The sequence below is a fragment of the Seriola aureovittata genome, chromosome 23, assembly GCF_021018895.1.
Source record: "Seriola aureovittata isolate HTS-2021-v1 ecotype China chromosome 23, ASM2101889v1, whole genome shotgun sequence".
NCBI lineage: Eukaryota > Metazoa > Chordata > Actinopteri > Carangiformes > Carangidae > Seriola > Seriola aureovittata.
Genome location: NC_079386.1, coordinates 10,056,947 through 10,080,930, shown reverse-complemented (window position 1 = coordinate 10,080,930; position 23,984 = coordinate 10,056,947). Strand labels below are relative to the sequence as shown.

The window sequence follows — 23,984 nt, the reverse complement described above, 5'->3', positions numbered from 1 at the left end:
CGGCCTCAGGTTATGTCGGCCTGACTGGTGCAGAGACCATTCGAGAGGCTTTACTCGCCCTGTGTTCCCTGCTCTGGGTACTTCTGTACGCCTGGCTGCTTTCCCTGAGTCTCTCTCTTCCTGCCTCAGCCACCACCACACCCCCACCCCCACCCCCATCCTCACCGTCACCACTCTCTCCATATATGACTGGGCTGCTGCAAGGGGTCAAATGTCACCCACTTGGGATTCTGCGTCTCCTTTTGTCATTGCTGAGCCTGATGATTGGTGTGTCTGTGTATGGGAGAGAGAGAGAGAGAGGGAGAGAGAGAAATAGGCCAAGAGAAGGAATCTGAGAGTATGCAAGAGAGGGTTGGTAAGAACATTCTTGTGTGTATGACTGTGATTTTTCTGAAGGAGTTTGAGGGGATCGGGGGGGTTAGGGACAGATCTCCCCTTCTTGGTGCTATAAAAATAGCCATTACAGCATGGAAAATCACAGCTTGCCTCTTGGACACACCACATCTGTACTAGGTTCGGCAAGAAATAGGTGCTGGGGGAATTGTGTGTGTGGGGGGGGTATCTTTATGGGCAACCAGCTGAGACCACATGCAAGGAACATGCTAATTGGTATTCAGGCCAGGGCTGTGACAGCTTCCCACACAGTCCTTACCGCATACACATTTCTTTCTGTTGCCACGGCGCCGGGCCCCGGCGAGAGTTTCCTCAACAACAGAGACGAACCTGTCCACTTCCACAAACCCCAGCAAATCCCCAGGTCCATCAGCACGAGACAATTAAACCAGAGTCTTTTCTGCCTCTCTATTTTCTGCCATCGTCTCTGTCCTAGTGTTTCCGGACCCTTTTTGTTCATGTTTAATTCTGCAGTGAGACACGCTGTGGTCGACACGGTTCACTCGCAAAACGATTCTATGATGCTTTTACTGTGGTGTCAGCCACTTTTGAAATGTGATCCACAACAGATAATCAATGACTTAATGGGATGTCTCTCTTAATAAGAATGGACATGTGTTTTGCATATTTTTGATATAGATGAGCTGTTTTTGATAAAATGCATATATTGAATGTTAATGTCTCTCAGCCTCCTGGTGTATATCTGGGCATGGTGGCTATTTCAAAACATTTTGATGATTTTGAATTGTTAGTCTATAAAATGTCAAAAAATAGTAAAAAAAAAAATTCCCATCATACTTTCACAGATCTTCAGGACACATCTGCAGACAGTAAATTTAGTTTGACCAATAGTGTAACACCTAAAGATTTTCAGTTTTCGGTGACATGGTAACAGATCCTGGAAACGCTGGAATCAGAACATATTTTGCCTCTCTGGTGATGGAGGTCTAAAGATGCACTAATCACAATTTTTATATCAACAATAGATACAATGACAACACTGCAATATGATATTTCCTTCAGAGGAGCTAAAGAGTGAAGAGTGAATATTGGGATTAAATTCATCAGGTGGCTAAGAGCACGGCTCAAAATTAATACTAATGTTACTTCATATCTGCTGGATGTAAATACGCAACAGTTTATAAGGTAATAGTATGTAAATATTATATTTACAGCTTGTTCTGTTGCTTAAAACTAGCCAAGAAATAGCTGCTTTAATCACAATCAAATGTGGAAGTTATTGTTGATAAGCCCTTTGTTGATCAGCGATTAATCAATGAATGGTTTCAAAACTAATACCAACAGATGCATAAACTCTTTATATATATTTTATATATTCAAACAGCATTGTACAGTACATATACACTATTACTCACAGTTCCTTTACAGTTACAGTTTTCATTTTCTTTGCAGTTCTTCTTACCTGTCAGAATTACTTGAAAGAATGTTGAAGCTTTCTAGTTTTCCACTGGAGTCTGACATCTTGTCATATGAGGAACATACTAGTATTACAAAAGGGAGACAAATGCATCATCGCTGTGGTCACCTCTGCTGCTCTCACACTCCCTCTGACTTCTCTCCCAGTCTTGGTTAACACAATTGTCAGTGTGAAGAAACTAATAAGCCTGTGGGTCTTTCGGCAGTAACCACACCTGGAAATAGAATTTTTCTGTTTATATGCAGCTTTGCTCCTCTCCCAGTCCTAGATATAACAGCCTATATTGAGATCCCACTGTTTGGCAACACGCAGCTGTTGAGATGCAACAACTCCGCATTGTTAAATTGTCTGACCTTTTGTTTTGTCTAGCTGCAAACTGGGAGGCTACCAATCTGAAGAAGGTAGAAGAAGCCTATGATACAGTCAACATGGAAATAAGGTAAGGGAAAGATAACAGAGAAACAGCAGCGGAGGTTTGCTCCCATTGTCACGTGTCTTGTGGGTAAATCATCAACATTTGCTACTTTGTGTGGACTATGCATTTGCTTCTCACATTGCTGTTGTAAGCAGGGTGGCATGGTATGTAACTAGGCCTTAAAATAGACTCCATCAGTAGTGAGGAAAGCTGCACAGTAATGAATTTGCACTGTGTGATACCTAAGGCTAATTTTAATGAAGAAAAACAAACGCTATTGGTTGCCTACTGTGCTCTGGTGGGTAGGCCTGTTAACTTGGTTTGAGCTGAAGACTCCCTGCATGGGTATGAATCACCCAAACTTTTGTGGCATTTTTTAAAAGACAGACATGGCATACATGAGTGACAAGTGACAAATGATTTTGTATTAATAGTAAAAAAATATGGTATTAGGACATTTAACTGACTCTATAGCATCCTGCTCAACCTCTAACTACTTCCTAACATTACAGTCACACTCCAGCATGCTTACAACAGGTGAGAGGGGAAAAAAGGCCTGAGCATGTTTGGATGAGAATTCCTGTTACATGCTTTTGCTCCCTCTCAAATGTTTTCACAGAGCTCTGAGCCAGCCAGCAATAGCTGATAAGTAGCTACTGGGGCCCTTAGGCCCACAAACTGTTCATTACAGTCGGGAGAGAGGAGAGCCAACCACAGAGATGGCAGTTACCAAAAGGTCAAGATTTACCCCCCTAAACAAATGCCAGCATGAGGAGGAAAGAGATCTGGCATGACTTCAGTTGCTCTATTTCTTCATTGTCCACCTTGCTCCGATGGCTCCTGGTCAAATTACTCACCATCAGTTATGCATGCTGGAGCACTAGATATGTTTTTGTCTCCCCCCATGTTCTCTTCAGGCCATGTCCTTTATCAGTATGTAGACAGCAGTGTGCTAGTGCCTTTGTGTTTTCATACCTTTTGGAAGTGGAAAGAAATTAATGTTCTTCCCATAGTAGTCCATACCTTTTTATTCCTTTAGCGTGCTGTAAAGGGCAATTTCTGGAAAAACTGACTCTGTGCACAAGTGTTATGACCCCTGCCCTACTGAGAATAACATACAGCACACACAGTTATGCAACCTGCATTGCTTTTCTCGACCCTGAATCATCCCCCTGTGCTACACTACCTTATCAACCTCAAGCGGAACAATCACCCTCCCTAAACATTTGTTAACCCCATTAGCAATTCTGGGTTATGAATATGGTAATAAGGGCCCATGCACCGTTAGAGATAGGGCTCAGTTTCCTTATTTGTGATTAGTGAAAAAAAGCAGCCCTCACCAGCTCAGATAATTGGACACACTGCATAGAAATGGGCTTTAAAGGGCCACCTCATCAACATACTATCCAAGAAGTCAGTCACTGAAAGCAGAAAAGAAGATAAAGCTGCATTGTCAGCACAGTTAGGAGTCATCCAGGAGTTATTAATGACGCTTGTCACCTCTAACAAATGGCTCACATCCAACACATTCAAAAACAACTGTTGTTTTCACGCAAAAAGGAACATTTTTGTTGTTATTCTGCAGATTTTGTACTAAAACCATTAAATAAATTTAATTTAGGCTTACTTTAAAACATATAAGGACTGTCCACACCATGAACAATAACTATAACAACAACTAAAACAAAAAAAAATCCATAACGATGAACGCTAACGTTCTGTAAACAGAAGGGCCAAGCATGCACTGTGTCAGAGCATAACACAAAACACTTACCAGTGATTCCAAGGGTGAGCCTAATGATTGCATCCCAGATGTCCTTAGTCTTGTTAGCGTCTTTATAAATACTGTTTAATTCATCACACATGGGTGGGTTTTTTGGACCTCAGTGATGACTCTCTCCAATGTCATCTGCCATGCTGAACATGACATGTTGAGCTGTCAGCCAGGTGGGTGGCATGCTTGCTCTGTCGGACTGCAGGTCCAGATGATGGGCTGGCAGACAGCGGCGATGCTGTGTATTGACCCAGTACCGTTATTATGAAAGAGCAGAACACACGCTCTGCCTGTGAGAACGATTTTTAAAACGATAAAATGTTGTTGTTGGTGTGGACGTCCCTTTACATTTAACTGTAACTGTTTCTCTCTCAAAATCTTGCATGGTTTCACAAATTCAAAAAACTGTGCTCCCGATCATATATATTTATTTTTGTTTCCCCAGTGATCTGCGGAAGAAGTTGGCCATAGATTATGGACCAGATTGGGAGTTTCTGTTTTTGAACGGCCAGTGTTACAAGCTGAAAGTATATGAGTAAGTACTGACAGGCTTTTCATCACTTTTTGATTTATATGCTTATTTTTTCCTGGCATTAATATGGAATTTAGTTTGTGTGGTTGAATACAACACACACAAACAGAAAAATACATTTTCATGGTTTTGACAGTGAATTGTTAAAGCTTTTCATAGTTATGCGCACTCTCGATAATGGAAATCATGGAAAGCAATTACTTGTGCAACAGCCGAGCTCTGCAGGAAGCCATAAAACTCAATGGATAGAAAAGTAAAACAGTTTTAAAGATCACAAAATCAATATGTTAACTAGAAACTGGAATCCATCTTATTTTGTGCAACTGTACTAAAACAAATTCTATCTGTAGCAAATGTGAACCATCTCAGTTAAGATCCACCATTTAAAGTTGATAATTTGTGAGCTCCAAGTCACCCTGGAGAAGCCAAGCAGCTAAATCAACTAAATTTAATCAACAGAATGAGCTTCTTTTACTCTCTCCCGCTGCATCCCTATGGCCCCTGCTGGGGTAGAATCTGTTCTCCTCAGGATTGCTTGCCAGCTGGAGCTTTAGAAGCCTGTGGGTGGTTGCAGTTTTGAAAGAAAATTATCTGAGATCTGCACTGCAAATACATTTTTTTCAGATATCCTTGGAATCAGTGGTTTTCCCATGCCCTTGTACACCAGTGTGATTTGTTTGCTTAGTTTGCCATTTATGAGGCAAAATCTGGAGGAAAGGAAAGTTGCACTTCTTGTACTGAGACCAGAAACTTAAACCAGAAAAATATATTTGTCTTGTTACTGTAGACAGTATTAGATAACAACACTGCACCTTGGTTATGAGAAACTGAAATGTCGTGATGTGGGGCTTCTGTGATAATCATTCTCATTTACTTTTGAAAAGAAAGACTTAAATGAAAAAATCACATGTGGGGGAGAGCTATACAAGTTTCAGATCCATCAAACAATGACAACAATAATGGATGAATATAGAATAAACAATTGAACCCCGCCCCAATGCAATGATTGGCCAATCATAACTGAGCAACCATAACCAGGCATGGCGGGTCATATGAGGGTTATGTTTTTATAAAACCAAAAACATCGGAGCAAAATTTTGAGGAATGGATTAAACGTCTGCAAATGTTAGCATGTCCAGCTAACTAGCTTACTGTCTACAGTGGCAACTGGATCATTGTTTTCAAGCCCAAGTAGCTTATCATTTGCTAAATAAGTTGTGGGGTTACAGGTTACATTACAAAAAGCCTTGTTCACAACAGAACATCCACAGTGTAGTATTTCCCTCCTGTATGGTTTCTGGATGCTTGCAGAACTGCATCTTGACAGGTGATGACACATTCACTAAAAGGGTATCCTGGTAACTGCAGTATGTAGTTTTGCAAACAAGTTAACCTCACCAAACCGAAATGTTTCAGCCGTGAATGGCTGTGGCACAGGCTCTAATAAATAACATTCTTGTCAGTTTAATCCAATTCCTCCAAGCTGTATCAAGTTAGGGTATTTCTCTCAATCTCACACACTCAGCTTTTTGCACAGAAACACATACTGTGCTCTGTTACCTTTCTCTCCCTGGCCTATTGGCATCATACACTCCATGTTATTTTCCATTCTTCAAATCACTGAAGAGCACAATATTCACTAGTGTCAACTCAGTTGAAGGTCCTTTGACCTACCAGCACCCTCTCAGCAATGTACCAGTTCCCCTCCCTGCCCCCCTTTATTCTTGCCATTCGCCTTGAACCGTGATCCTGAAAAGACATGACATTGACAGACACATAAACCAACGGCTTTCTATAGCACTCCCTCCCATGCCCTTGAGTAGCGAACTAGCAGAGCTACAGTTCCTCCCCAGTAATGGAACAGAATCACACACTTCTCTCTCCAGCTTCTTCATCATCCGTTGAAACCATCTTACATCCGCCCTCCCTGGTGTTTAGATCTCTCACGTTTGATTAAATTGCTCCCTCTGATTTTTTTCCTTGAGTGGCAGCCAATATCGGGAAAAAATGCCTGGAGTCATAAAAGTTTCCTGAGCTGAAGCACTGCCTGTCTTTAATATAACTAATAGCTGTGCATTATTTAAATGAATGGAATTCAACTGGTGCTGGTGTGGGGTGTGGTAGGAAAAAGATTTCAAATTGAACCAGTTGAGGAACATCTGGTGGGACTGACACATGGAGCAACTTGATATATTGGAAGATGCGCAGGAACTGGATTTGGTCCTATTTACTCTTATATACCAAAGGCCAAACTTGTTAATCTTGAAAGTGCGTTTCATTTCTATCTGACGGTGTCAGCTGAGATTTCTACTTTTGTCTTTGCAAAGGGGGATTCGCCTCTCTGCACCTCTTTGTTGAGTTATTTCCTCAGCCTTGCTTGTGCCTTGCCTCATGATGGTGTGCAAACTGAGGCTTGAAGCTTTCTGTTGTTTGTCCACGGAAAAATATAATTACTTTGATTTCAAAGGGGGGGAAACAGCCTTTTGTTGTTGAACACTTTCAAGTAGAATGATTAACGGCAAGATGAGAAGCTAAACGCTGTGTAGTAGTACTCTGCACATTGCCTTCTCATCAGTTTCTCTAAAGACCATAAACAACATGAATAAAAGCTAAGAGAGGAGTCTTGTTTTTGGTGCATTATCATTTAATGGTATTTATTTCTATATTTTCATGTACGTCTTTCCAGCCCATTCTAGCCCGAGTTACCTTTTTTCTTTTTTTCTTTTTACATTGCTGTACTTCACAGTGAAGCAATTGAAGCTCACCTACAAAAAAAATGCACCCATTAAAAATCCATGTACTTCCCCTGAAATGGTCTTTAGGGTGCTGGTGGGCTCTTATCACGAGTCGGGAATTTAAAACGCGGGCTCCTGCCAGTGAATCAGAAATAAGCTTGGCAATTCAGTCAACACAGCCTGGCACAGCATGAAGGAAGACACCCTATAATGAGTTCTCAGAGGCGGAGTCCCTACCTACAGCAGAGTCTAATATTCCTCCTGTGGATTTGTTGACACTCCTCAAAGCAACTTAAATCGAAGGGCCGTGATTTATGCAAGACTGTCAGGTCAGATTGACTCAGCCTCCGCTCTCGTGTCATTAGAAAGTACAGCACTTCAGTGAGTCATGCCCGCCACAGTGGTTCAGCTTTGACAGAGAAGAGAGAAGGATAACGCAGCACAAGTGACACTTCCAACTGTCTGTAGAACATCACATGGCCTTAACAGTGCACTGGGTTCTTCTAGGGAAGAAAGAGACTCCATCAGGCTAGCCTAGAGGGAGCTGTTTCAAATTGGATATAAACCATGGCAAGGCGGGTGGTGTGGAGCCCTAGATGCGTCTGCTGACTGCGGTGAGAGTAACATGGAAATGAAGAGCCATATATGTGGTAGATTTCATAACAGCTGTGCCATGAATAATATCTAGCTGCAAATAGGGGTTGACAGGACCACTGGGATCTTTAGAGAGTATGTTATTTGCATTCTGCCTGTGTGGATGGCAAGTATTTGTCAGAAACTGAAACATTTCAGCAAATTTCTTGCTGGTAATGATGTTATTAAGAACATCTGCTGTGTCAGTTTTTTCCAGAAAATGAAAAAAAAAAAGTTGCTAAAAGAAGAAATTAGCTTTCAATGTTAATGCAATTTAACAGCCATTCACCATGCCCAGTTTCAACACGAGGGCCTTTTGCTATTAGAAATTGATGTAATGCCAAAAAGAAAAGGAGACTAACAGCTAACAACAGACAAATGCATGCATGCGCACAAATGAAATGAAAACCTTGTTTGCCCTGGTTTATCAAAGGGACAGAAAGGCAGAAGCCCTGGATAACCATAATTGGAATGCTGTTAAAATAAGTGGTTGTGCTGCAGTAGCTGCTTATGCAAGTCCATGCCTTAGAGCATGAGCACTTTTTCACACCCAGTAGCTTTCAAATTATGATAGATGTGGCACAGACACTGTTGTTAAATTAAAGCATGAAATTTAACATTACTCTTAATCAGCTGCTCATGCAATTAATTAACTTCAAAAGGTCACGTTTGGTCATTTGTCAATAAGAGAGGGGGGCAGAAAGATTGCATTAATCTGCTTTATAGCATGCATTATATAGAGTCAAGGAAAATCTGACATGCTTAAAGAAAATAAAGCTGGCAAAATTTTACAATTTTCTTATTGTCAACAAATCCTATTAAATGACCCAAAGCAACAATGTCTTTTCAACAAAGTTTCTTAAAACAGCCACACACTGTAATTTACTCAAACAGGTGTAAATAGAGCATTTGTTGGGGACTGTTTTCAGCCAGGGATTTAGTGTGTTAGCGAGTATTTGCGGCAGCAGGACTGAAAATAAACATGACAACAATGGAGATCTATGGCACAGAGGAAGAAGCTATATCAGGCTTTGGCTACACAGATAATACTTGTTTGTAGAATCACTCAGTTGTTGGGTTTGTTCTTTTAATTGGAAGAGATAGAATATTACCAGACTTTTTCTTTTGGAAAAAAAATCCCCTTTAAGGTCCTTCCAAAGTTCATTTTACATAATCATTAATAATTATTTTACACATGGAAGAAAACTCTACAGAGAAACTTCCATGACTGTGGTCAGAATTGAAGCACCAAGGGCCAAATATCCTGACAGTTTGTTCCTAGTGTTGGTCTAGCTCTAAAGATGCTCCCTCCTACATGTCCCTATAATGCAATTAACAGTTTTCCATTAGGTCCTGTCTACCTTAAAAACACCACATTCCCCAGTTTGTAATGAATGCTTTTCATCAAGTGTTTGGATTCCAGGCCCAAGCCCCTACTGTGTGTTTGTGTGTGCAGCGTCTCTGGTGTGAGGCATTCATTTGTAAGACTTGATATATTTGCAAAATTGGGAAAAGACGTGTTCCTCCTAATGTTTCCTCGAAGCCATGTTGAAAAGCAGTCAGTTAATCTTGCTGTTGAATCACTACCTTCATCACCCGATTGTGATTCAACAAAGCCTTTGGCTGTCTAAGATGCTGGTCCCTTCCTGCAGGCAACTGAACTAGTGGAGATTCTGCCCAGTTCACAGCAGGGTTGGCCATCTGAAGTAGCAGGAGTTTTCCGTTTGGTCCAGTAGACCAGTGGGCTTGGCAGCGAGTGTATGCGTGTCTGGCGGGGTCATATAATGATATCTCATCAGTCTTTGTTATCCTGACAACTTCATGGCCGGAAAAAAATGGGCAGTGAGCAGAGTATCTGTGGGTTGGTTATGCTGAAACAGCGGGTCAACTTTTCATATCTGGTTTAACCCAGCTTATCACAGCGCACCGGGACTTCCTGTGCCTGAGTCAGAATCAGGTGATTTAGAGCCAAGTTAATCATTTTTATTTTGGCCGTTCTTGTCCTACTTTGTTAGCACTATTATATACTAGTGCGCTTTAGTCAGAGAGTAGATAACCTTCCAAAACACCAAACATAGCCACCAAAACATCGGCTGCAATTATGTTTAATTTCCTCTGCATGGAGGTAACCAGCAGTGGAGCCCCGCCTGTGTTATGTGTGCCTGGGTCAGCTTGGCAGAGCGGGCAGGTACCTGTGCCAGCTTGGACAAAAGGTTTTCATATATAGGATCTAGTTTGTGGGTTTTAAACTGGAAGACTCGTCTCATACACATTACAGTGCTTCCTATCAGGTTCATGTCTAATGAACCTGACATCTAATGAGTGCCAAGATTTCCTGCTGTCGCCATGGTTGGTGTCATTATACATTGACAGTTATGAGAGCCATATCTACCTTCATAACATAACAGCTCTTTCCCTTAATTTGGAGAACTGTAGCCAAGAAACATTGATTATGTCATGAGTATTATATGATTCAGTTGGAGAAACATTCGTTTGAGGTGAGGTTATTATCTTTAACAAAAACTAATGAAATGAAAAAACTATATGTGAAAAAAAAAATTTCATTAACTAAAATAAAAATAAAAATGAGGCTTTACAATTGAAATTTAAACGGGATGTAATGCTAGCCCATTGTCGTGCCAGTGGCGAACGTCGGGAGAGACTCATCTGTGACATAGATAAGAGCAAGATGTTTTGACAGGAAAACAAATACACTGTCTGACATCTTACTGATATGTTCATGATCAACATAATTATGACTTCGAATAATAAATTAGCAATATATCCTCAACACATTAATAGAAAAATTAATATAGTCACAATTATGTTTCCTACAAAACATATTTGTTGTAGCAGTTTAGTTGAAAAGAAACATGATGAGAGAGGGCTGCCTTGCCGCTACCCTTCCCTTAAGCTTTGTACAGTATTTGGGGCCAAGTGATGCTGTTTGATTTAAATAGGTTTGACCTGAAACAGACAATGAAATCATCCATAGGTTTAAGATAGAGACCCGGGAGAGAATCAAGTCTAAAGTAAAAATCAATAATCTCCAAAAGAGAGAAAGCAAAGTGTCTTGGTGTATGAAAATTAGAATCCCAGTGTTATGCAATGTTTATATTATATTTCTTTTCCTGCTATATCTCACCTACAGTTTCTGCTGTGACAACTTGAACCTCCTAGCGAGCTCAACAGAATTTATCTTATCTAATCAAAACTAATTCAGCGAATATAAGTATTTTAGTGAAAGTATAATTACTATCCATACAGATGTTTTTTTTGTTTTCTTCTACAGGATCCATTATAATGAGTAGTTTTACATGAATCATGTATCTCTGCAATGTTTGACACGAATTTTAACCTACAACCCACTTATAGACAGTTTTAAGGTTTCAGTTTCTGGAAAGTGGCGTTCACCACATTTTGCATCTGCAGGTAAAGTAGACTGGTATGCTCTTATTTTTAACAATGACATGCAATAGAGTGCAGTCTCTATAATAATACATACAAAAGAACACACTTTATTCTGTGCCCTGTAAGACATTAGGTATTTGTATTTGCTGAAGAGTTTGTGGTTACATTAGCATAGCTGTGATAGTTCTGATCTACCAACCTGTTACCCTGAGCATTTGCATTGAAATGGGGTTGAGACTCTTAGTGGAGTGGCAATGGTTCGGTGTAAATTGGAGCAAATTATTGAAATGGATCACTCCCATCAATTTACTACAGCAAAACACCTGTAATCGAGAGTGATATTTAACAGCCAGAGGGACCACATCTTAACCTCTCACCCTGAGAGAGACATGTCTGATGTGTTGTTCAGATGTTCAACAGGCAGGCAGGGACAGAAAATATGACCGCTTCCCATAACTTCATTTCATCATCTGACATTTGAAAGGTAGTAATGTTCAACTGGAGAATTTACATCCTATTCCGAAGTCATACTGAGGAATAGAAACAGTAGTCATAATGGTATTATCTCATCACCTTTAGACCAGAGGGCAGGATACTTGAATATGAATTGACAAAACCTGTATAAACCTTCGATTCACCACAGTCTGGCTCACTACATTCACTGTCTTATGTCACATGTGTCTATTATTAAAATAGCTTGCCCCTGAAAGAACGCGTATTCACTAGCGATGTTCTGATCCAACATGTTAGATTTTATATTTGTATTGATGCTGATCTTATTACAGGGTTTGGGTGTCGGCCATATGTGACCAATCTACATTGGTTGGATGCTGTTGACAAATCAAACAATATACTACTGTTACATCTGTCTAAACATAAAGGAATGTTGTTATATAAACATTTCCACTTATAGTTTGACAAAATACTCTTAACTTAAGACCATTGTACTATTTCCAGACCTTTTAGCCACATGTTGTAATCTTCTTCAGTGGATGAAATTTACAAGTATTCACTGGATGGCAATGGAGATGGCTCAGTTGTCATCATGTAACCTCAGTTTATTAAATCTGTTATCTCCATGACAACTGGCAAAACTCCAGCTGCTGATGAAGATCTCAAGATATGGTTGACCCTGTGTTACGATCATTTTGTCAAACAATTATTCCTAAGAAAATAAAATGAACTTTCATGCACATCTCTAGATATAGTTAAGAAGTGATACGTAGTTGGAGCCTCAATGTTTATTTATGCATAACCAAAAGTATGTGGACATGCAAAAATTACAGCCATAGGTAATGTTGAACATTGAACAAGTTTTTTGAACCTGGCTGCAAGGATTTTCTCCCATTCAGCACAGGCCAAAAGCATGTCGACATGAGTATCCACAATTTCTCCACTGTGCCTTTTATTAAGTTCCTTCATAGTCTTTACTACATGTATTATGGGTCTGGACAGACATGGATGTAAACTGCAGTTCGTTGGAGGATCCATACAACCACAAGGCGATAATTCTAGTTCACTTTTAATGTGGGAACTCTAATTATCACCTTAAGTTATGTTGAAGTAGATTTCCTAACACTTTTTATTGTTAAGAGCTTTTTTACACCTTCGAGGAGGAAAAGTGTAAAATATTATTTTCAGCCAACTTGCTCCACACCTACGAAGCATCCTTTACATTCTGCTCCATATTATTGTTAATCACTTTATGGGAAAGGTATGTCAATGAATAAAGCCCAATGATTCTTTTCTTTAAGGTCAGTGAAAATTTATCTGAAAAGCTTTTGGCATCTTTGCAGTTATGTAGCTGCCACTCATAAAATTAATGAAATGGTATTAACACAAAAAATATGATCTAATTACCAGCCACGACAGAGGGGCTGAGATTGTTTTCACCTTGTGTGTGTGTGTGTGTGTGTGTGTGTGTGTGTGTGTGTGTGTGTGTGTGTGTGTGTGTGTGTGTGTGTGTGTGTGTGTGTGTGTGTGTGTGTGTGTGTGTGTGTGTGTCACCATGGCAAAATGTGGTTCTGAAGACACCAACAGTAGTAGGAACTACCACAGAGGCAGTTTCTCAGTACTTTCACAGGTGTTTATGCGTCTGTCTGTTGACAGATTTTGTGTCACAACTCTGCAGGATGCAGCTACAAAACTTAACAAGGTGTGTAGTTCTAAGTGCAGTTCTAAATTCAAGGCTGACATCGAAACTTGGCATTAGTAAGTTAGGGTAGTAGGGGGGTAGGAAGTAGGGAAGGGACCACTGGCATCCCGCTTTATGCTCCTAACCCACATTGGTGTGTGAAGCCTCGGATCACTGTATCTCAGTTTCAGCCATTCCCATCCACTCTGAGACACAAAGTAAAACTAGAGACCATATTGCACTGAAATCACACCAGAAGCGACGCCTGTCAACGCGTTGACGTTCCGTGCCATGAGTACTCAGTAGTTATTACTACATTATTAGCAGCCATATTTTTTTCACCTTGTGAGTCTGTCTGTGTGTGTGTGCGTGTGTGTGTGTCTGTCTGTCATCATAGAACAGAGCCAGTTTTGAGCGCTTTGGCAGATGTTTATATATCTGTCCGTCTAAGTACAGATTTTGTGAGTGCAATAGCATCATAGATGTGCAGTCACAAAATCTTACAGGTGTGTAGTTGAGATCAAAGCGAACGTCGAGTTTGAAGATGGGTGTGGTCAGGTCCATGAATGCTGACTACTCATGTAATAATGTTGGGTGTTGCGGCCGGCGTTTGGTCTCTAGTTGTACTGTATTCCTTCAGTTTATAACAATTAAAAGAACATGTAACAAACATAGATATTTATGTGCATGGGATTTTATTTTCGAAGTGCCATTGTTCCACAGTTCAGTTCAATGTATTTGGAGAGATTTTAAAGACCCATACGGACCAGCTGTTGTCCCTTAGTTCTTATCATATCTTCCATATGCCTCAACCTTCACCTATTTTGAGAAGAAAATAGCAATAATAATGTAACATCTTGAGAGATGACAGGGAGAATGCAGCTTTAAATGATCTGCCAGAGGCTATTTGACTCATTTCCCTTAGTGAGTGGCTCTAAAAACTAAATTGGCTTCAAGTTTGGCTTGTTTTGTTTCCCATTTTTCACATATAAATGGAGGCATCTTTTCAGGGAGAGAGGCTCTTTCTCTCTGGGTTTTTTTTTTTTTCCTGGGTAATTTGTGTGGGAAAGAGGTCTCTGCTGTGCATTCACTTTCCCCTTCCCTTGTTGCTTCACAGAAAGCATAATAAGATAAAAAAAAAAAAAAAATGAAAAAAATGTATATATGATATACGTAAATCAACCTTGCGCATTGAATCTCAGCTTTGCATAAAGATTTTCAAGGCCAAAATATGATGAGCTGTCAGGAAAGCAAACTTCAATCAGACTCATAGTAAAAACAGCGTATAGCATTTTATTCAGACTTGAATTTGTGGTCCGCCATGTGGAAAATGAAGGTAAACTGAAAAATGGCCTACTTTGAGTATGTCTTCTTTTTAACTGGCTCTAGAAGTAAGAACTAGCACTGGGTTGAGCTGCCAGCAAACTCTCAACTCAACCACCAAGTGAAAGGAATTGCACTGACTCAACCCCACAGTGATAATGATGTCATTTTAAATAGTCCACCTAATATAAGGTTATACTGTTGAAATTTGATTCCATAATTGCACTTGAGGCCTGATGAGCTGACCATTCAAATTTTAGAATCACTAAAAGTGCAGCTGTCATCACAGCTGTACTTTTTTATACTTTTAATGTGGGAGAGTGATCCAAACACTGCAGAACTTTCTCTCCATAAAGACATAAATCAAAGTGCCTCGCTCCCACCTTCATTTCCCACAGTAGGTTGCTCTTATATTAAATACACTCTTGGAAAAATGTCCTCTGTATTAAGGCGAAGCAGTTTTTCATGAAATAGAAATAGGCTTGCTCTTATTACATAATGAAAGGACAGTAAGAACAGTTATAACAATGCAGTGGTTATAAGTAATGGTGTAATAAAGATTGAACTGAAAAGCATTAAATCCCTGACTGTAATATATTGAGCAGATAAAGCTAGGTGTGCTTTCTAATCATATACAGTACATTTATGGTGTTGGATTTAAATGTTTAGTACCTATACATTAGTTCAGGGCCATACTGTTTGTACTGGCCTTCTAGATCTGTACTGAATACACTACCTACCTTTGTTGTACTGTTATTTGAACAAACGACTAAACTCTTGAATTATATCTTATATTTTCTTAATCTTTCTTAACAGAACTTTCAACTTTAGTGCGTGTCAGATGGGAACTCTATACTGCAATATTTTGATTGAAGGCATTTAAAATATATTAATATTGAGCCATCCATATTTCTGTAAAAAAAAAAAAAAAAAAACATATTGAAAGCACACACATAAATCCACTTCTAATTTTCAGATGTCACATTGATTCACTGTAAAATAAAAGAAAATCATTGCAAGCTAAACTAGTGAAACGGCAGCAAAATCTGAAAAGAGAAAGCCACAAACAAGCGCAATAAAATATGTTGTGGCATGACTAGCTCTGCATTTTTGTAAGTTCGACTCAAACTGAAAAAAAAACTCACCTCATCAGCACTTATCTGAGTTTAGTCCAGGGAATGCCCTTTTCCAGGTGCCCATTTTATTCTTATCCAGTGTGTTCAAAGAAGGTACACAGTGTGCAGTGCATGTTTCACTATAAGGGCTGTAATCCATACTAGGTGTTTGTTGTCCGTTTGATGGGTCGGTATGTACTTTTACGAGACATAGGATTGATACACTCACGGAATAGGTATTGCTATGGTAGTATGGCCAGTTGTAACCTGTAACAAGGGTGTAGTCGCTTCAGCAAGGTGTAGACTTGTGAGCTTGGGGCTCAAAGCTGGATCTGCTGATTAAAGGACAGACAGGCAGTGTCGCTGCCAGCGATTTTGGGCCCTGTGAGATGTCACATTGGGCCCCACCATCCCACCACAACAGGCCACGCTAACCCTGAAGATAATCCTGCATGCAGCATTCTGCATACAGTACAGTGGAATTCACTATTTGATGCAAGACCTCCTATGAGAACATGTGCTAAAGGGTCATCTTTTACAGTTCAAATGTACTTTTAATAGTAAAATTCTTCAAAAGTAAATTCTCTTAACATTTATGAATGACTTAAAATCAATACAACTCAAATATAAAGTATATTAACCTTCTCAATTAAAATAAGTGAACATCATCGTCTATAGAACAATAGAATAAAATCAGTACAATCAATACATCTTGTTCTTAGTCTGTGGGCTTCATGTGTGGAGTGATCCAATATCCATAACCATGTCATTTAACAGTTATCACAGTCTCTATCTAATACAGAGGCTTGTTACTTTTTGCCAAAAACAAGAAAAGAAAAACAAACCATACCTTTTTATTAGCATTGAAAAAAATGTATTCTATTAATGATTAATGGTTAATAATTTAATATTGAAAGCTCCCCTGCAGACAAACAACTAGACAACCCTGATGCCTTTACAAGCAGGTCAGATGATTTACTACTGATACAGATTTTGGAAAAATGTCAGGTGTGTCTATGTAACAAAATGTGTTACAATAATCATAGTCAATAATATGGTTGTGATTCTGAAAATTTGTTTCACAACTGCTCCGAGACTGAACTTGATAGTCAGAAAATCTTGTAGATACTGTGGCGCTACTGCATGTTCACACTGAATAAATCTGTTAGTCAGATGACACACTTGATTGATATCACTTTAATATCTGTTAAATATGAAGCTACCACCGACACCTGGTTAGCTTAGCTTAGCACATATATATACCGGAAACAAGAAGAAACAGCCAGCTGAAGATAACAAAATCCACCTATCCACACCTCTTAAACTCACTGACTGATGCGTTTTCTTTTGTTTGTTTAAACCTTTAAAAAAAAAAGCTGATGTGGTTTTACAGTGGGGGATATGTGCGGGACTTTTTCTTAGCTGGGTGCAGTGACATCCTGGCTGCCAGGCTAGGCTAGCTGTTTCCCCCTGTTTCCAGTCTTTGTGCTAAGCTAAGCTACATGGCTGCTGACTGTAGCTTCATATTCATCTGATAGAATGAGGAATGGAATCAATCTTCTTAATAAAAAAAAAAAAGGACAACTAATAGTTCTAAATATTATACTCTCTTCAGTACACACACTGTGCTACATTTTACTAGTTGGAGCACCAGTAACACAGAGAAACAGAGACAAAAGAGCCAGACAGATTGTCCTCCCCAAATTATCAGTACATGAATTTAATTTATTTTCCATTAAAATTAGGCAGATGTTATTTGCACATATTGCTCCTGCTGGTAAATGTTTCTTTGTTTTTCTGTAAATGTTACCGTTATTAGCGTTTAATTGTAAACACCTTGTGCACTGCTCGAAAAAGGTGCTAAAGCAATTAATTGTTATCTCTCACAATTACTCATAGCTCAGCAGAAAGAGAGGTTTATTTATTTTGGAGTTTGTAACACTTTGTGTCTATGGTGTAATTCAGCAACATCTTTGAAAAAATGACATAAATGCTTTTGAAGACAAGAATATTACCTTGCCTGACCTGCAGTATTTTCAACCTAAATTATGAAATTTTATATTAATACATGCATGCAAATGTAGGGTCTTTTCTTATTTATAGGTGACAAAATAATGTAAATCTTACAGTATCACGAACAACATGATGGCTTCATAAATACAGTATTAAAGCGCCCTAGAGTGTAAACTGTTATGCAATGTCGACGCTACTTTGTTTATTGAAAGCCGTTCTGTTGATAAATGCGTTACCTGTGTTTGGCCTCGAAGCTATCAAGATAAAGTGTTGGTTTTCCATAAAGTTTGCGACTAAACAATTAACCACGTCACTGTATATTGCTGAGTCACCTTTGACCTCTGGCATGCCAGCCCGAGTGTACACAGTGTTACCTGTAAACCAATTAGCTGGTGTTGACGTTACTGCAGTTTGCAGTGTCACCCTCAGTGAACTCCACCCACGCCGTCACATAGCAGTCTAGTGGGAGAAGGGCTTAATTGCCCTCTCTCTCTCCTTCTCCCTCTCTTGACTCAATCTCAGGACTTCAGAATAAATATGCTTATCTTTTTTTTTTCCTGTGTAGCCCCAGTGAACACTAGTTGGGTGACTGTGTCTGAACTGTAAATTCTAGTTTATCACAACATATACATACATTTTATAATTTTCATTCGTCTTCATGCTCCATGACAAGTGAGCAAGATTGCTAATTTGTGTGCGTTCAAAAAGACTTAATATAAGTTTCATAACACACCGTAAGAATCGTTTCATGTGTGTGTAAATCATTAAATATGATTACAACTGTTACATTATGTTATTAATCATTCATCTACTCTTGACACGAGTAACTGACACATCACAGGAAGTTATAGTTCTTCGTAAGTACATTAATAATCACTTAAAGATGTCCTCATATCTATTTTTAGCTACAGAATAACATTATGATATTGTTAAAAAATTATTACGTCTTCATACAATGACTAAAAATGCTACAGAGGAGTTCATTTGTTACCAGTCTGTGTAATATCTGACATTAATAGTGATTTTTAGAAGACTGGGATGAGGTTTAAGTTTGCGTTTTATACTTAATTCCATTATCTTAAATTCCAAACAATTTTCTATAGTTGTAGTTTAGCTCCAGAAACCAGAGTGAACTAAAGCAGCAGTCCGGTGAAGCAGTGAAGTATGAAATACTGCCTGAGGGCCTAAGTGGTTGCATCTAAGATATTTATTCTGTAACCGTGTACCTTTCTGGCTTTAGAACACCTGCCAAAGATTGACACAGCGGTACCAACTTATTATGGCTAGTGTCAGTGCTGCATTGTCAGATAGTGACAGAGTGAACGTGGTGAACAAAAAGACACCCAACGTGGAGGTTCAGGACCCGAATGGGAGGATCACTGTAGTCATTTTTGATCTGCTGCTCATCGTAGCCTTCTAATTATTGTCAAAGGTTTAATCAGTCAGGCGCAGCAGGATTTATCTTCTTGTCTCTTTCTTTATTATCCTTTGTATCCTCCGCCTGGTGTCCCCCTTGTCGCACGTCATCATCTGTCATATTTGCGGCCTGTTCAGTTGGTGATTCATATGCACAGCGTCACTACCAGCGCACTCTGATTCCCTCCCACTTTCCTTTGCGCACTTTTATTGCTTTTTATCCTTCCGTCGTTTCCTTTCCTCTGATTTTGTCTCTGTTCTCCTGGCTGTTTCTTTGCCTTATATTTCCATCGCTGTCAGTCTCTTCTCTTCAAAGCCTTTGTCACCGCCCGTCCATCTCAGCGGATATTTCCTCCTTCGTGTCACACTGTGCTCACTTGCAAAGGATAGCTGGGGACAGTTTGTGTAAATGTACTCGTTTGACCTTTCTGCAGTGTCCCATTTATGTAATGGAGGCGACAGAATGTGAAGTGTCTGTCTTGGAGACAGACAGCTAATCAACCTGCACCTCCGTCCGCATGTTGGGCTCGGCATTTCTAATCTCTCTTAACTTTTTTTTTTTTTTTTTTTTTCTCTCGACACATTTTCTGTGTTGCCTTGCCTGCTTTTGTTTTCTCACAAGCTGCCACATGGAGGCGAGCATCCAAGGTCAGATCACAGTGCCCCCGCACACAAATAGCCTAGCTTCTTTTTTTTTTCCCCTGCGTGTGTGTATGTGCAGTGCTGGCGTGTCAGCAAAAGTGGGCAGGGATGAATGGCTTTGCCTTGAGGGTAAAAGAGAGGGTGATAGAGAGGGGGAGAAAGGTACAGACATACAGGGGTACTCCCTTATGGGATGCAGTTGATTGCTTTTTCACTGCGTTACCCCTTTTTCCTTCCCCCCTTCCTCTCCTCAGTATCCCTCTGTCTATCAGGTGCCATCTGTTTCTGGGCTCAGATGAGGATGTTTGTTGTTGCTGAAACACCTGCTTTACAAACTTAATGAATCTAGTGGCTTGTATGAGGAACAATAAAGCAAGTGTCGAGAGAGAATTCTGATTTATTTATTTTATTATTCTTTTCTTGAGTATGGGAGGTTATTTGGCTAATATGACATTTTTTAATTTGGCATTTGATTGTGCTTTTAAGGGTTCTGGTTGAGAAATCGTGTTAAAAATTTGGACGAAAGCACTGATGAGTTTCAGTTTCTATTTCAAACTCCATTCAGCAGTTATGTAAGTTCTCTCAGGTACTTCAGGTGTGGGTGTCCTGCTAACTTATAATGTGATGATGGAGCTGACTGAGGGTGTTGAGTGTCCTTGACAAGGTCAAGGCCAGCTGTGAAGAAACCTTTAGCCAATTCTTAGCTCCTCTTGTATCCTGAAGAGAGGAACAAGACTAAGAGTTTACAGCCATGCTAGCGGCTCTGTGAGGCTGTACTTAGGCACAGTGTTGGTTTGATGATGGTGATAAATGAGAGGTCAGAGGATCGCTAAAATCTTCATTCATCCTGGGGGGGACATGAATGCCTGCATCAAATTTCATGGCAATCCATCCAGTAGTTACTGAGATATTTTAGTCTGGACCAAGTGATGAACCAACCGACCAGCAGATAAACGTTGCCAGCAGAATATCTAAAAAATATATAGATTGAGGATAAAGTAGTAGAGCACAAATAAATATGAAAACAGCCCAGCAGGAACCTTGCTGCACAGTGTCAGATTCCTTGGAGGGGCAATGGATTCTCAATAGGCTTAGTCATGGTGAGACACATTTAATTCTACTCTGAGCTATACTGCTTACTCTGCAGTCAAAGAGGATGCTTCTGTTATTTTTTTTCCGTGGCCTTATATCTGGTGGATGGGGGCAGGGGCATCCCCATCAAAACATACAGTACACATGAACCAATAAATGAAAGTCTTCCAGATGAGAGGCATTTAATACTATTCGCAAACAAGCGCATGAGCAAAAGATCTCAGCAGCCAATCACTTACATCTCTCCCACTATCCCCCTTTCTCTGATGTTCATCATTTTCTTTTCTTTCATCTTGCTTTTTTCTCATACAGCTTTTGATCCCCCCCGCACTTCCCGGCCCACATCTACTTACGCCACAGCCATTTTTTTTCCCTCCACCCTGGATTTTCTCCCCGTCTCTATCTCTATGGCTCTCGTTGTGGTTGTCTAGGTATCCTCTGCTCTTTTATAACAGTCAGTGTAATGGTTCAAATGTCAAGGAAAAAAGCTTGGCTGCCTTTTCGCCCCTGTCGGTTTCACCATCAAGGTCTTTGATCAGTTTGTTACTGGAGCTAGTGATCGTGCTTGTGCTCCAGCACTATGCCCAGCAAGTACATTAGTGATGGTCTGTGCTAATTGCTAACTCCTCCATACTCCTCTTTGCCTTGGTGGAGGAGCTGTGGGTGGCAGTATAACTGGTAGCTCCTTGTCAATCTTCTGTCCCAGTAGGTAGCCACTGAGCCTAGACAGGCTTAACAGTTTTTTAAACCTGCATTGACTGATTTTTTTTGGCCACTTGGGGGAACAGAAACAAGCTGTAAACACACTGCTGACATATTACTACCATATAAATTGTTAGGGCTAATGTATTAGCAGACAGTATTTACACATCCAGCAGATACACAGTGACATTAGCATTCATTTGGAGTCATGTTTTTGTCTTGGCTTAATGCTCTACTATGCTAACCAGCAAGTCGCTAACTTTTGTCAAGTGTGTGACGTAAAACCAAAACAATGAGCTGAAAGACGCCAAAGACTTCCCTAGAGATGGGGGGGTACTGCTAATTCTGTGACGCATTTCACATTACACCTGATCTTTTGATCTATCGTTAATATAAACATTTTCCATAGAGCAGCTTTAATATAAATACATAACATTTTCAATAGGGATCCCATAAGACCAAGTTATGGGCTGAGCCTGACATTTTACAATTGGAAAAATAAATCTGACAGTGTTCCCTCATGGGCAAACAATGCAACTGTTTCTAAATTACCTAAAAAATGTTTGGCATTTCTATAGTGTATTTTTTCAGTATTTTATTCCAGCTGGATAATACACTCATAACAACAATTCTGTGCTATATGCTGATGTATTTTTGTCGAGCTTTAGTTTTTCATCAAAGAGCAAGAAAGCACAATCCAGCTATTATGAGGTATAGTAAAAGCACCGTGGATTAAAATCTTGAGTACCATTTTCTCATTGTTGGCATTATGTGTTCCTTTTCCTTTTGCAGGTATACTTATACCCTGTGCCCATTCAATCAAGTCACACAGAAGAACACTGCAGGAACAGAGGTCTCATTAGGGTAAGTACCTCAATCACCTCCTCTTTTGAAATCTCAAAATATGACCAGCCAGTGCATGTCAGGGACAATGGAAATACACTAAATGCAGTCTGTCGGACAGTTCATTTGTTTGTCATGTGTAGAAAAGTGCTGGACGGGAAAAACAGGTCAGATAAGCAATAAGGTGGTTACATTGCACTGGTTATATACATTAATAATATAAGATTAAATAAAAATGGGATGAGATAGAAATGAAATATTTGAGGATTTATGTAAGTGTATTGTTATGTATGTGTAAGTAAAAGTGACAAGTATGTATGACAGTATTACACATTGGGTATGTACCAGTCCTGGCTCAATAGCAGCAGTCATGGTTGATAGTCCTGGTTCAACAGCAGTAGCAATTATGTGCTGTCCCGCCTCCACCACTCTCTTTGTGGCTGTGGGCAGAGCAGTTCCTCTAGTTCATGCCAGACTTCCTCAGTCCCCTCAGGAAATAGAGCCACTGCCCCACCGAATATCCAGCTGCAGATGGAGGTCTCCAGTCCAAGATCAGTTATTAGAGATTAGAGACAAGTTTGAGGAAATGATGGTGTTGAATGCCAAGCTGTATTCAGTCCGGTTGGGGTGGGTGCAGACGGTGGCTTTCGGAATAACATTGTCGTACGTATGTAGTCTATGACAGAGTCTGTGTATTCACTGATGTTGCCACTGGCTGTGTCCTCAAACATCTGCCAGTCAGTTGTTGTGTAAGCTTGTGTAAGCAGTCCCCCTCAGCCTCTTTGTTCAATTGGTAAATGACTTTGGAAACCAGTTTTTCCTGTTTCAGCCTCTGCCTATACACAGATAACAGTAGGATAGAGCAGTGGTCTGCCCTTCAAAAAGCAGGCCGGGGGAATGGAGTGTAACAATGGGCCAGAATCTCCACTGGTGGGAAAATGATATATTGATTGTATTTGAGGAGAACCTTCTATGTGTTGTTTCTGTTAAAGTCTCTCCCAAAAAATGAGCTTAGCATATGGATGTGAGACTCCAGTCCATTTTCAATCCTATACAGCTCCTCTAGGGCTAAAGATTTATCAGCCTGTGGGGGGATGTAAGCAGCTGTGAGGAAGACTCTCTGGGGAGCTAGAAAGGTCTAACTTTTATGGTGCGCAGTTAAAGAACCAGGGAGCAATGTGTTGTTAAGAAACAGTCATCCATGGCCCATGAAGAGTTAACCGTAGAGCAGACACCCCCTCCCCTCGACTTGCCTGAGTCTGTTGTTGTGTTTTGTTGGTAGACAGAGAAACCCTCCGGAGTGACGACACAGTCGGGCACTCTGGGCTCAAGCCATGTCTCAGTGAACACCACAATCCAGCAGTTCCTAATAT

At 40.0% G+C, this 23,984-nt stretch overlaps 1 protein-coding gene across 2 annotated transcripts in view; it reads left to right on the top strand.

Annotated features, from left to right (window-relative positions):
• The window catches only part of LOC130164416 (glucosidase 2 subunit beta-like), a 119,279-nt gene that overhangs the window by 75,561 nt on the left and 19,734 nt on the right, over window positions 1-23,984 (top strand). For both annotated transcript variants that reach the window (XM_056369146.1, XM_056369147.1), the window contains exons 11-13: window positions 2,201-2,270; window positions 4,466-4,555; window positions 22,561-22,632. In XM_056369146.1, the coding sequence (XP_056225121.1) occupies window positions 2,201-2,270; window positions 4,466-4,555; window positions 22,561-22,632 (232 nt within the window). The remainder of the gene's footprint in view (window positions 1-2,200; window positions 2,271-4,465; window positions 4,556-22,560; window positions 22,633-23,984) is intronic.